Source organism: Penicillium chermesinum (assembly GCF_028974085.1).
Source record: "Penicillium chermesinum strain IBT 19713 chromosome Unknown utg000005l:1.0-4115287.0:1.0-4118363.0, whole genome shotgun sequence".
Classification (NCBI taxonomy): Eukaryota; Fungi; Ascomycota; class Eurotiomycetes; order Eurotiales; family Aspergillaceae; genus Penicillium; species Penicillium chermesinum.
Window position 1 is genome coordinate 1,917,964 of NW_026695315.1, and position 13,248 is coordinate 1,931,211.

Consider the following 13,248-nt stretch of genomic DNA (forward strand, 5'->3'; position numbering starts at 1 on the left):
GTAACTAACTAACAAGCTATTTAGCTAACTAGTGAGTTAGTGAGTTAGGTCCACTAATTAATCTTCAATACTTAAATCCCTCCAAGTCCCACTCTCTTCCATTACTAGTATCACCTCCCTGGGCCTCAACGTATTCAACCAGAACAGAAAGCTAAGCATCAGCTTTTGGCTATCGATCTCCCGTCCCAGTCGATCTGCACCCATGAGCGACAAACAGGATCAAGACTTTCCTCAGTTCTCTCGACTTCCAGCAGAGCTGAGATTGGCCATATGGGCTTTCTGCCTTCCGTGTCGCGTGGTTGAAATAGATCAGTTTCAGCATCCTCAAGGCCCGGCTGACTTCTGCAAGACTCCTGCTGCTTGCACATGGGACCAGACAACCAAAGTGAATCAGCGTCGTCTGCCAAGAATCAGCCAAGTGTGCCATGAATCGCGTCAAGTTGCTCTAAAAGCTGGAGAGTACCACGGACGAGAGATGCCCCTAGATACGGAATGGGGCTGCGCCCAATTACAAAATAGGTTGTGGATCGATCCCGTTCGAGATTCGCTGCATTTATATTGGGACCCATCTCTTACGCATGACTATTGCTGTCCGCTAAAAGGTAGTGCCCTAGATTACCTCGCATATAGGGCCGCTCAAGCGCAGGGTGGCTCTTTCATGTTTGGTTATCTGCGATGCACCATTGATAGTCATGAGAAGTTTCTCATGATGAAAAAAAGGCTCAGGACTCTCCGGAAGCTGCAGAATGCAGCTGTTGTCATGCGTGTCATTGTAATACATATGATGATCAAAGACGCTGGGAAAACAGGACTCTTTGGACTTCTCGGGGACGCACCTGTTCAGATCGTGAATGTACACGACACGGAGCGACAGGATGCCTTTTATGGGCTTGCCAAAAAAAGCACCTACGGTCAGTTCACAACAGTCCCGCAAGACTTGAAAAGAAAATCACCTCTTGTAGATCAAGCCGCTCTGGAGAGAAACTTGCTGCATCTCTATGGCCCTGAGGGTGCGGCCACGCTGTCTTCGCTCTATCCTGCAATCATGTTCAGGCTTTGTACGCAGTTCTGCAACCAGCCATTTGCGAGGATTGATAATCGGAACACCTGGGACTCTTGATGGATTAAGGGGGGCCATCGATGGAATTGATAAGACAGGAAGCTTAGTTAAAGTAGCAGACCACTTGATCTTTTAAGTCCTTCGCCCCCTACCTGATTCTAGATGACATACACAGAAGCTTGTAAGGGCTTAGGCGTGTCTAGCTGCCCAATGAATGGGTGTTTTGTTAACATATTTATGCTCAAAAGTGTCACGGTTTGAAGTTACTGGAGTTAGGAAAGAGACTAGGGAGAACCTATAGAAATATCACAGTGAGATCCATTCTCCCGGCTATGCTATCATGTTTAGAACCAATACGACGATCAGATGGACAGCTCAACAAGTAATAATCCTCTGCTAGCTCTGTTGACTGTAAGAAAAGGTATATCCTCAGAGAAACATGAGGGGCAAGGGGAACGTGAGAGAAAAGTAACAGGATGCTGTGCTGAATCTCTCACATCCTAGGGCTCTGGACAACATACAGGAGACGCCTACTACAGGTGTCGAAATTGACAGTTCTTTTGATGGAAATAGCCCTGGAGAAGGTTCTCAAATAATACTAAGGCGGCCTAGGCCAGGCGGATCCTGAGTCATAGTGCTAGTGGGGCCGATGAACTAATAAATCATGGGCCAGGTCGAACTTCCCTGGAACTTCGTCCCAGAAACCCTGTAAATACACAGGCGACATCCCATGCCGAAGAAGCATAAGCGAGTCTACGAAGTAAAGCCTGCCGGTACCCCGCATCATTCTCTGTCGACAAACAGAGGTCCTCGAAATGGCCAAAATGGGTCCTCAGAGACCCGGTCGGTCAACGATCTCATCTCTCACTTGCGCCGCACCCAAATAGCCTCGAACTCCGACACCCCTCAAATCCCGTCATCGCCCCTGATCCCCGTCCAAAGATCTGTACATCCTGCTTTGCGCCACCATCTCTCGCTTCCAGACTCTCCACAGCCTCGGCCGCAACGCAATGGCACACCTATTGGTGAGCGTCCTCGGCGAGTAGCCCCGGGCCCTCGAGCACCAGAGAGCTGGCTGACTGCTCGTGACCACAATGCGGAGATCGCTATGCGCGCCGTAGATGAAACGACTTCCAGAACTCGCATGGGTCACATCCATCGCTTCCCCGGCGCCCGGTCTCTTGGTCCGAGCAGTCTAACCCATCAGATGCTAAAACAGCTCAGCGAAAATTGGCCCAAAATGAAAGAGGAGTATGGTGTATACCTTTCCCTATTGCCAAACCACCTGAAGGCTTTATTGTTTAGCTATCTGTGCCAATACAGCCCCGCCAATTCATGCTGGCACGAAACACTCAATCCGTTCTATCCGTTGCTTATCTCCAGGGAGACCGCTTACGCCACCAAAAAACATGATCCGGAGTTTCCAGCGGAGCAATGCATCTTTGCAGATTCCACCTTCACGCGACTGGATCTCAGCTGGGCAATTGAGCACGGGGTGTCTTTGGCACAACTGCACTCTCAGCTCGCGCTCCAGCAACCCCAGACGCATAGTTCGGCGGATATCGTTCCAGAATCGTGGGACGAGATACCTGCAGGATCAGGCTCAATACCATCTCCTTTGTTCCCTAATAATCGGTTCCAAGAACTCAAGTATCTATTTCTGGCCCATCCTGGAAAACGGGTGTCGTGGAATTCGCTTCTGCCGGTCTTCCAGCATATCCCAAAGTTGACCCATCTATCACTGGCCTACTGGCCAGCACCGAGTGGCGCAACTCCTCACGGTATTTTCTCGTCCGCAGTCCATCCGACGAACGGATGGCTGGCAGATCCCACCAACGGGGGCTGGAGCGACGAACAGACCAGAGATGCCGCAACTTTACGCGAGCTGTCGCGCCTGACCTCTTGTCTTGAATGGCTTGATCTTGAGGGCTGCACGGAATGGATCAGAGCGCTGGCTTACACCGGCATCGACCCCGACGGCCGCCCTATCCACTTGGATCTGGTGGCCCAGAGTGGAATAGGGGTTGGCGGAAGGTGAAATGGATCAACCTGTCTCCAGGTCCGAGTCCAGAACGCAAGGTCAGATTCAAGGACAACGCAGGCCACTGGCACGAGAAACTACTTCAGAAGGAGGATGATGTATTCCTTGCTCGGTCCATCGTGGATGGCATTAACAAGATCCGTCGCTCAAAGAGGGGACCTCGGATCGAAGGGAATGTTGAATAAGAAGGGCATTTGACGCATAGTGGACGAAATACACGCATGGAATTATCTATAATGCTAGTGAAATCCATGAAGGCTTCTATGCCCTTATATTTATACAACTATATACAATCTAGAAATACACCGAAGCAAGGAGAAAGATCACACATCCCGAACCCAGGAGTCGTCCTTCATGTGTCCTTCTCGCTTCGAACCTTCCTCCAGCCACGTCTCCACAAGACCCTGCTTAGGATCTTCATCCGGCAGGCCGCGGGATCGACGGACGTCTAGGACGAGGTTGCGGATTTTCATAGTAACTTCTTTTCGCAGTTCGACTGCTTCTTTATCATTCACGAGCTTCTCACTCAAGACTCCAACGGGTAAGTCTCGCGATTGAGGATCGACTGCCTCTATCCTGGCCTTTAATTTCTGCCAGCGAGACCGCACCTCGCCGAAGGTTGCTTCGGTGTCAACCCTAGAGCCAAACGTGACGTTGACATTCTTGCCGACTCGAGGGAGGAACCGAGGGAATTCGCGACTTTCATGCATAATCTGGTCGAAGCCCTCGATCCACATCGGGACAACGTCGGGACATTCTTTCGACTCGAGGATTAGTCGCGCAACACCCCACTTGAAGTAGCGCATCGTTTTGTTGGGTGCCTGGTGGATCTTCCCCTCAGGAAAGATGTGCACCCACGAATATGAGTTTTTGGCAAATGCAGAAGGTGCCATATGCGAATCTTCGCCATTTGTTGTATATGCGACAGCTAGGTCGGAGAATGGGTCAACGCAAACGTTCTGGAGGCTCCAATGCTGGCGTTCTGGGGCGGCGGGGTGGTGATCGACTGGGAATGGTCCTTTGGACAGTAACCGAATGGCTTCGGTCATAGCAGGCTGACCAAGACCACCGAATTTTGAGTGCGCGAGGCGATGAGTGGGGAGGACTTGGCCCATGGTGAAGAAGAGCGACAGCGGTCTAAAACAGGAATGCCCAGTTAGTTTCTTTAGCTCCTGAGGAATTGGAACATACAAAACCCACCTCCCCTGGAAGCAGATATCATGGCTCCCAAAAGACCACCGCTTGTTCCAAAAGCGAGTTGGCAATAAACCCCAGATCAGCGGGTCGTCCATGCTAGTTTTCCCGATACCATGTTAGCCGGCTTGAATCTCGGGATGAAGCGACGGCCTTCTATTGAGTATATGTCGTATACGTACACGCTGATATGGTTGGAAACTTTGGAGAACAAGACACATTAGCATACTTTTTTTTTTTTGGTGCTGCATCGTGATGACACCGGGAGACGTACCTGTTATTAGGCCCTTCGTCCTTTGCGACGGGTCGCGTCGAGAGTCCAAAAGCTCAGTGAACTCGTCCAGGCCATTGACCTTCGAATAGTTCAAAGTCGACAAGAATGCGCGAGACAGCCCGGCCACCCCCCACATGGTCATATTGGAGGCGATCCGCCATGGGAGCGAAGGTGCGTCGGCTGTTGCGTCAGAGGCCATGATGGTGCAAAGGTGCAATACTAGGGAATTCCCATAGACTCAGCCCACAGGGCTCGACCTCGCGAGAGCGACACGGAACTTGAGGCAAAGAACGCCTTTTCAGGCAGCGCGACGTAATTGTGTCGGAAGAGAAATTGATTCCCCGGCGAATCCATTTATTTTTCGAGATCACATGATTGAAGCCGGGGTAAATACTCGGTGCCACCGTGCCACGCTACGCCAATATAAATTTGTTTGGCCTCTGCTATATAGACTAGCACTTTATTTTTCTTCCATCTATGAAAAATGAGCTCTATACCTTCTCAATTGGCTGAAAGGACAGCGTGGTGAAATGAAGTAAATGGAGCATCAACGGCCCCGCACGGGCCAATGGCATCTCCGTCTTCGAGCACGATTTTCGCCGCTCCACCTTCTCTTTCCCTCAGCATCGCCATGTTCAAGCCAACACAGTCCCTGTTCTCGGGTCTTCTCTGGTAGGCTGCCTTTGCGCTCGGACTTGCTCATTTAATTTACTGACTTCCTCTCCTTTCCATCTCATAGGAAGACCCCATGGCGTCTGTCCTCGCCCCAGAAGGCCCGGCAGCGCAAGCGCCTGCGCAACGTCGACAAGGTTGTCGATACCGTTAGTGCAGCTCTCGCGCGTCAAAACCAAACCACCAAGGCTGTCGAGAGATGGTACGCCGAGATGCCGCGGGAGGAGGAGATGCTTCCCAAAGACAAGTACACCATCTTCGACAAGAAGGAGAAGACCTACCGGAAGAGCATTCACAGTATGGCGAGCCCCCAGGATTCATTCCTCACCCTGTCCTATGAACCTTGCTAATTTCTCCATTCTTTGTCTTTCCAGAGTTGCCCAAGTGGACTCGTGTCAGCCAACGGGTGAATCCCCCTGGTTTCTAGACTCTCCTCTCCCTTACGACGAATACCCTCCCAACGGCTCCATTGTGCGAAACAATTCGCTACCTGTATAATATTCCATTCAATCCTCGTCTGTGCCCATGGCAAGACTCTGCGCCGGCCAACGCGGGAAGGATAAGGAAAATCTCCGGAGTCATCGGAACTTGTGAGAACGAAACCACATTTACCGCCGGCTGCCGTGTCATTTACCATGTTTTATTACGAGCGCTTAGACTATTTGCACAATTCAAACATTATCAAGCTTATTCCACGCTGCTCCTTTGGTGTGATAGAGATAGGACCGCAGGAGCGAGGTATCTAAGAATATCAGACATGGAAAGATCGATGTTGACATGCGGCCTTCGCGAGAACGAATGAAGGGGTCAAATGAGACTGTTGAAGATAGAGATCAGTCTGACCGTGATAACGCTTCAGCACCTTTGCGATTCAAGTTCCCCGACACACGACGGCAGTATCCATTGACATTACTCGCAATCTCCTTCAGGCGATTGCGATGTGCGCGGCCCTCGTGTATGGCCTTATGTAGGCGATAACCTCTTCGGACACGCTGCCAATCGTCCAATTTTTCTTGCCATCCGGCGCCTCCTTCATACCAAGCACCCTTCTGCTGGCTTGAAATCTCAAAGCCCTGGGGTGGTTTTGGCAACATCCAACAAGCAGGATCGATATGACCATCCGGGGGCTCTTCGGCAGAATCTTCGTACAAATCCACATGAGGAACAAGATCCTGAATCCCGGAAATCTTTCTGTACCGGTTGACAGCAGCGCGCCAGGAATCAATCCGGGGCGTGTGTGCTTTCGTTCTCTCGGGAGTCGGGTACTTTGGTCTTCGACTCAGATCCGGCATTGGATAAGGCACATTATAGCGCGGGTCGCCCTGCATTCTTCTAGCGTCTGTCGATACCCTTGAAACGGGGTCGTATACGAGCCATGTTTCTCTGTTCAGCCAATGATTTGCTAGCAATGCGAAATGGTAGGGCTTTTGTCCTGGCGTGGTTTCGTGAAACACCCACACTAGTTTCCGATTCAGCCTGTCCATGAGTCTGATCTCCCAGTCGCTGAGCTCAGGCAAAGGCTTTTGCTCTTTTTCTGTTGTTGGACGGGTTGGAAAGATGTTTCTTTGGAACTCTGCAGGCAGGTTCTCTCGAAGTGAGCAGATCTCGGTCGATTTTCTGGAGAATGCTGACTTTGAATCACGTACAGAGCTCCATGGATGCGTGGCACATTTTTGGATTTGATTATTTCGCGAGACAGGCGACAATATAGCGTCAAGTCTACTGCCGCTTCTCGTTGACCCATACTGCACCAAATCGGCTGCGGTATTCAACATTATAGAGCGATCATCTAGAGGCTGTCCGCTGGGGTACGCGCTTCGGCGTCCTTGGAGGGCATTTTTCTTTGCTCTTCTCATGCTAGCTCTGTCAGCCGACTCAGATATGAGACTGGCCATGATATCAGTGATGGGAGTTCCAGGAGGGCCGGACGAGTCCCGCAGATCGTACAAGAATGGCTCGCTCGCTTTGACTTGCATCTGTGCTGCCCATGCTCGGTACTTCCGTGTACGCCTATGGTGGATTGCTGGTGGGAGAATTGACCTTTCATTCCCACTGTGCATAGCTGAGCCTGCGGCGAAGGAAGACCGAGAACGTGCTCGACTGCTGTACTGTCCATCGAATGATCGTATGCGGTGCACCTCGCCGATATTTGTCCTGCACCCGAATGTACCAAGACTTTGCCTTGAGATATAATTCAATGCCACGTGAAAAGGGGCCCCCTCTCGTGATATCGTTGAGGAACTTATATTCAATCTTGCGTCGGCCCAGATGGCACTACCAAGTGTCTCCTCAGATGTATCCCCGCTCAGCGTCAGGAAGTCGCAGTGAAAAGTATTTGCAGAACACCGCATGGCCTTCTCATGCGAAGATTCTGGCATCGGGATGTTCGGGATTGGTCCAGATATCAAAGCCCCATGGACTTCAACGGGCGGCTTTGGATCCCATATATCACCTGCGGTTGGACATTCATAGCTCATCAGATATTTGGGCAGCCACCTCAATGGCTGGCGGTTGCGCCTTCGTGCTTGAAGTGCTTGTTGGTCGGGGTCCCACCACGCCCATTGATAATCCGCTCTCGTCGTTTTCCACCTTGTCCATTTTTTGATGAAGCTCCAAATATTTCGGAAAATCTGCTTGTTCCTCTCGTGTGTTTCCAGTCTGACCCAGCCATACCAGGTCTTCGCAAAGCGGGTGTTCGGGGATTTCCCTTCTCGTAACACCTTATGTCGATTAAACGAGCGAATAAATCTGCCAGTCTTCCAGACAAGCACGGCCAGCACAAATATTCCAATAGTCCCAGCAAACAACTCGCCGAAAACGGCTGGGTCGATGCGTGCCGATATATCTGCTGGTGGTGATGGTGGCCCTTTGGCTGGGCTGGGTGGTGACGGAATGAGTGATTGGTTCTGGCGAATGACTAGCGGCGCCATGCGTTAGATGTTTTGCATTCCATGCGAGACTTAAGGACCGGAAGCAGGAAGCATGTCGGGTCCTTCATGAGTCAAGGTTAAATTTCTTGTTTACATATTGCAGAGTACGAGTACGTCAGAATGCTAAAAGGAAACCACTCTGGACGCTCTTTCCGCTTGAAGAAGACCGGGTGATAGTCTATACTGTGGTCTATTTACAGTTTCTAGGGCGTTGATTCTGAGACATGATAGCTTTGCACATGGCTCTCCAACGTCCGATTAAGGTTGCGGCAAAAGTGGCTCGTATAGACCCACGATATAGGCTCCATACCCGGAGGGCGAGAAATGCGAACTCCGATTTCCCAGTCTGTGGCCCTTCGGTGTCTCAGCCCCAAAAACCGCTCCTAAACCCGACTAGCGCTTCTAGAGTACCAGTATCATTCGCTTGGATCGAACCATACGCCGAGAACTCCGACTGACATGAGCCGTTCACTCGCATCAGTTTTCCGGCATTGGACCCATAATTCGTTGAGCCCAAATCCATCATGGCAACTCACGCTGGTTGGGGGCCGACGCGATATGCGACGGAATGTATCGCATCTCCATTTGTTTCAGCTATCAAGAAAGATGCATGTCTTATTGTATCAAGTAGATGTTCCTGCATTCGCAAATATTATAGCCATTTTCATTCCTAACTTGAAACCCTTGAGTCATGTCTCCATGGAAGGTCTCCATCGTGAGTGCACAATATTGAGGCGATGAATAAGGTCGCCATAAATAATTTCCATGACTGGCATCCCAACTTGTATGCCATCACTCGTAAGATAGACAAGCCTATAAACCGGCCTTTCTATGTGCTCTCTGTTGGTGAGAGTTAGGAGGACTGTCCCGGGTTACTCCGGCTGGTAAGTCTATCCATGCAACGACACCTTTCGGTGGAGAGAATGTAAACCTTTGCATGCAAGAATTTTGGGTGAGTTCTAGGAGGGCCATAAGGGCCACCGGTTCAACAGGCCCCCCCATCCCATTCGCAGAGAGAGGAACTCAACGCTTAGGAAGAAGATATGGTGGCACGAGCAAGGCGCACGGCAAACCTGTCAAGTGATACCCGAGAGTGGATGTTCACAGTCCAGGCTACCATCTTCGAAGACAACTCAGTACTCAACTATGCGCGATATCTCGTCCTCACGACCAGGCTCAAGGCTTATTGCTTCCTATCTAAGCTACGTCACTAATAGTTCGGTGAAGGTGTATGTGTCTGATCGCGGGTAATTCGCTCTTTCTTTCGTGTCTCCATGTGATATATCTTCATTCCATCCGGCGTCATCATAATCCATCTCACATTTTCACTAAGTTTCTCATACATACGCCATCTGTAGCTGTCCCAATATGGGAGCAATGCATATCGTTTATGGGCACATGATCCATGTTTAGGATGGAGTCCAGGCCGGCCGAGTGAGCCAAATGCGATCTATCATAATTATAGCTCAATCCTTCGCCGTCTATTAGACTGAAACAAGCAGCAGGCACACACAAAGAATCGGGTATGGAGTGCCGGTACATTCTCACATGAAAGACCCAGTCTTGGTCCCGGGAAACCCCATGTCCATCCTGGTCCAGCAACTAGCGAAATGGTGGACCATGGGACAATCATACAGTTCAGCCTTCGCCGGGGACTTGGGGACCATGTCAAGCGTGTGGTGATATCAAGAGGAATTGCCTTATTGGGAAGCCTGACGAACTATCACGATCCACACCGCCACATTACCACCAGCCACTCCTTGCTTCAGCCACTCAGATGACAAAGCCACCGCTGTTGATCATGTGGCGGTGCCGCTAACGATTCCTCTCTAACTAGTTTCTCCTCGGATATACGGAGTGCTGCCAGTCGGGGTCAGCGAAGGCCTACCAAAAAAGCTGATTGTTGGGAACTCTTCAACTGGCGGCCCCCACATTGGGGAGTTCGGAGCATCTCGCCCTTGTTCTCCCTGGATGCTCTGTCGCTTGATCTGGTTCGTCCTCTGTTGATCTTACTCTTTAGGGCCCGTTCACTGGAGCACCCCGAGCTCGGCCGTGTAGATTGCATCATGCTCATATCTTGATTTCTGCTAATTCAATTGCTCGGCGTGGTTCCACAGACGCAGCGTTCGCTTTAGGCCCGCCATGTAAACATATTGGATTTGAGATCTGACTGATGTGTATCGCCTTGGGCTAATGAACACCTCAATCTGGGCCTGCACCATTTGCTACTCATCTGGGAGAAAGCTTCGACAAGCTTCGACGGCGTCTCGAGCGCGGCTTCCAAGGGCTGTCACTTATCCTGTGGAATTGAAGATGACTAGACAAAGTCTCCAGACTAAAACTATTGACTGGTCCGTGTCAGATCAGCGCGGGTGGATCCAAGGGCTGGGAACCATTAGGGTGGGACATATCATTCGAACCAAACACCTTAATTCCCTCGGGAGGGCTTTCCCATACTTTAGCCTAAGGAGCCTACTAATGAGTCTTAGCGTCGAACGTAAACGTGCGTGCGTTTGGAACTGCATCTCCGTACGCCCGGAGTGGATTCCGGGCTCGAGGCTCAATCTCGACTTTTCAGGGCTTCGGAACCTGCGGCTGAGACAGCTGCACGGCCGGAGAACCGTGGCTAGAATGAGCTCACCCCCAACGGAGTATCCTGCTCTTCTATTCACTCAGGCAACAATTTTCCCTGGAAAATGTGATTTGAGATCCAGCGGCACAGTGGCAATATAGCGGCCAGGTAGACGAGGAACGTAATTTTCGGTCGGATCCGAGCCCCGGGATCGCCGATAGGTTGACTTTTGTCAGTTCTTGGGACCAATGAACACCACGAGTGTGCCATAATTGACCGTTAGCAGTGGCTTTGCCTCACTTTGAGGAAAGGGGGGGTTTCATCCTGCAACTGAGATTTTGCGGTCTGGTGTTACCCCTCTTTGAGCAGGATTCCCACGATTCCTTCGTCAACCCTAGTGGGCCTTTGACTCGTGGGTTTTAGCCCAAGGTCTGCCGCCAGGATATGATGTGTGTACAGGGGCCCATCTCGGTGAATCCCTCCTTGACAAAGTCGAAGCGACTAACTCGTCGCCTACAGAGACATGACCACGGCTGCCACGATGCGGATGGTTTCCTCCAAAAAAAAAAAAGGAAAAAAGAAAAAAAAAGCTAGCGGGGACTAGATGTTGAGCATCCAGTGGATCCGTGTACAGCACTATTGGAGCAAAGAGACAAAAAAGGCTGCCACTTCCCAAAAACATCTCCGCCACACGAACGTCGATCTTGCATGCCAAGGCATGTCAGTCGATCATCTCGGTGCGAGGAAAAGAAACTAGTGGTGGACCTAAGTGGTTGCCATCTCATGCACGGCCCTAAATCGGATTTTCCTGCAGGGCGCATCTTCGATCTCTCAGATCTACAGTCCGAGACGTGGCTACAATGCGTCTAGGCAAAATGCGTTCATCACGGAAGTGATATTTTGAAACTTGATGTGATCAGGGGAATCTCCACAGTTTGTGCTTGTTCTCTCACAACGTGCCGCAGCAAGGATTCGTGCAGGCTACAGGACCGTCAAGTCCACTTACCCCGCCGAATCGATGATCTGTTCCCTGTTCCGTTCGATTGTTTTCAGGTAAATATTGTAATCCATCCTTTTTCGGTTTACAAATCACCTCGGCTCTGTAGATTTTTGCCCTGGATGCGGGCGAAATTGCGGATGCCTTTACCGTCCCCTTCCCGGGATTCTGGTCAGGTTGGATGCGGTCATCACCTTCAGTGGCAAATATCCAGTTCCTGGTCTACTCAAACCTAATCTACGCTTTGATGAGGTCCACTCCGGTGATCTGTCTCAATCCTCAGCTGCAGAAGAAAAAGGTATCTGGACCCTTGGCTGCATCTCATCACTTGGCTATAACTACTTTGTGCTCTTCCGTCAAACGTACGATTTCCATATGCCGTCAACAGCTCTTATACTTTCACAGGATTGGATTTCCTACACTCTCAAATTCATACAATCTCTACGTGATCCCATCCGGGCTCTTATTCGACCTTTACCAGTACTTTCCTTGCTCAAACTCTATCGTCGTTCGACATACTTCGCCTGAGCTAATTATCTCGGTCAACTCCCGCGAAGTACCTACAGACTGGGAAAACTTTGGGTCCTGAACTTGTCCCGGTGGGAATTGAAAACAAGAAGGGCCGGCCACACTCCCAGTTTCTTCTTCTTAAGTGTGAAGCAAGAAAAAAAAAGAAGGGAAAAGAGAAAAAAGCCCCTTCCTGAACGCAATGGCCGCGCGTGAATACAGTCTTACGTTCGAACTCGGTCCTCCCGCCTCCGTGCAACCAGGTTCGCCCTTCACCCTCCCAGTTATAGTGGCCGTGCGCCCCATTGGCACTCCGTCCCCAAATACTCACCTCGTGGTAAACCTCTCTTTACGCGACGAAACAAGCACCAACGCCGTCTCTGGCTTAAGCGGAAATCTCACAGCCAGCGTGCGCAGCCGCAGCGAGTCGTCGACCGGCGGTTACGCCAAATTCAGCCCCCTGATGCTCCTGCGACCAGGGAAGTACCGGCTGCGGGCGATGCTAAGCTCTGCCTCTGTCAACGGGGTCTTTACGAAGGAATTGGTTGAATCAGGTGTCATACATGTTGACGCGGCTGGTAGTCCTGCCCAGCGACCAAGTGGGTCAATTTTTTTTTTTTCCTTTTCTCTTCTTTGTCCGTGTCTAAGCCTCACATCGCTTTTTTTCCTCCTTTTTCCTTCCCCTTTCTGGCGGATTGCAGCCCGCTCGTCCATTCCGGCTATCTCTTGCTTCGATTGGGCCGCTTGCTGATCCCGAGAATTTTTTTCCCCCCTCTAGCTCCCAACCAGCTGGTAACTTTGGAACGGCTTACGAATGAAAACCTGGATATCTCGCCCTCAGACATTGCGGCGTGGCAGCGTGCCTGATTGGCCCCGGGGGGGCAGCCATTCGCAACCCAGGTAACTGGGTGCTGTGGGGGTGCTGTGGGGGAGTTAGATTGATCTGTGTCTTGCGTCCAATACTTGTCTCGTGATGTTCTTAGAGCCCTCTTTTTCTGAGA

The 13,248-nt window shown here is 50.9% G+C and overlaps 5 protein-coding genes across 5 annotated transcripts; 3 read left to right on the plus strand and 2 right to left on the minus strand.

Moving 5' to 3' along the window:
- Positions 1–1,790: 1,790 nt before the first annotated feature.
- Positions 1,791–3,098, plus strand: N7468_006886 (uncharacterized protein; the record flags this gene model as incomplete). Its single annotated transcript, XM_058476182.1, has 1 exon — positions 1,791–3,098. One exon carries the CDS (start codon positions 1,791–1,793, stop codon positions 3,096–3,098), a length of 1,308 nt encoding a protein of 435 aa, XP_058329072.1.
- A 326-nt stretch (positions 3,099–3,424) lies between these two features.
- On the minus strand, positions 3,425–4,768 carry N7468_006887 (tafazzin; the record flags this gene model as incomplete). Its single annotated transcript, XM_058476183.1, has 4 exons — positions 3,425–4,238; positions 4,293–4,394; positions 4,478–4,496; positions 4,570–4,768. 4 exons carry the CDS (start codon positions 4,766–4,768, stop codon positions 3,425–3,427), a joined length of 1,134 nt encoding a protein of 377 aa, XP_058329073.1.
- A 369-nt stretch (positions 4,769–5,137) lies between these two features.
- On the plus strand, positions 5,138–5,591 carry N7468_006888 (mitochondrial 54S ribosomal protein mL60; the record flags this gene model as incomplete). The annotated part of the gene is made up of 2 exons (XM_058476184.1): positions 5,138–5,241; positions 5,309–5,591. 2 exons carry the CDS (start codon positions 5,138–5,140, stop codon positions 5,589–5,591), a joined length of 387 nt encoding a protein of 128 aa, XP_058329074.1.
- Positions 5,592–6,074: 483 nt separating this feature from the next.
- N7468_006889 (uncharacterized protein) lies at positions 6,075–8,171 on the minus strand (the record flags this gene model as incomplete). The annotated part of the gene is made up of 1 exon (XM_058476185.1): positions 6,075–8,171. The coding sequence occupies one exon, from the start codon at positions 8,169–8,171 to the stop codon at positions 6,075–6,077; it is 2,097 nt and encodes a 698-aa protein (XP_058329075.1).
- A 4,278-nt stretch (positions 8,172–12,449) lies between these two features.
- On the plus strand, positions 12,450–13,114 carry N7468_006890 (uncharacterized protein; the record flags this gene model as incomplete). The annotated part of the gene is made up of 2 exons (XM_058476186.1): positions 12,450–12,846; positions 13,026–13,114. The coding sequence occupies 2 exons, from the start codon at positions 12,450–12,452 to the stop codon at positions 13,112–13,114; spliced, it is 486 nt and encodes a 161-aa protein (XP_058329076.1).
- Positions 13,115–13,248: the final 134 nt, after the last annotated feature.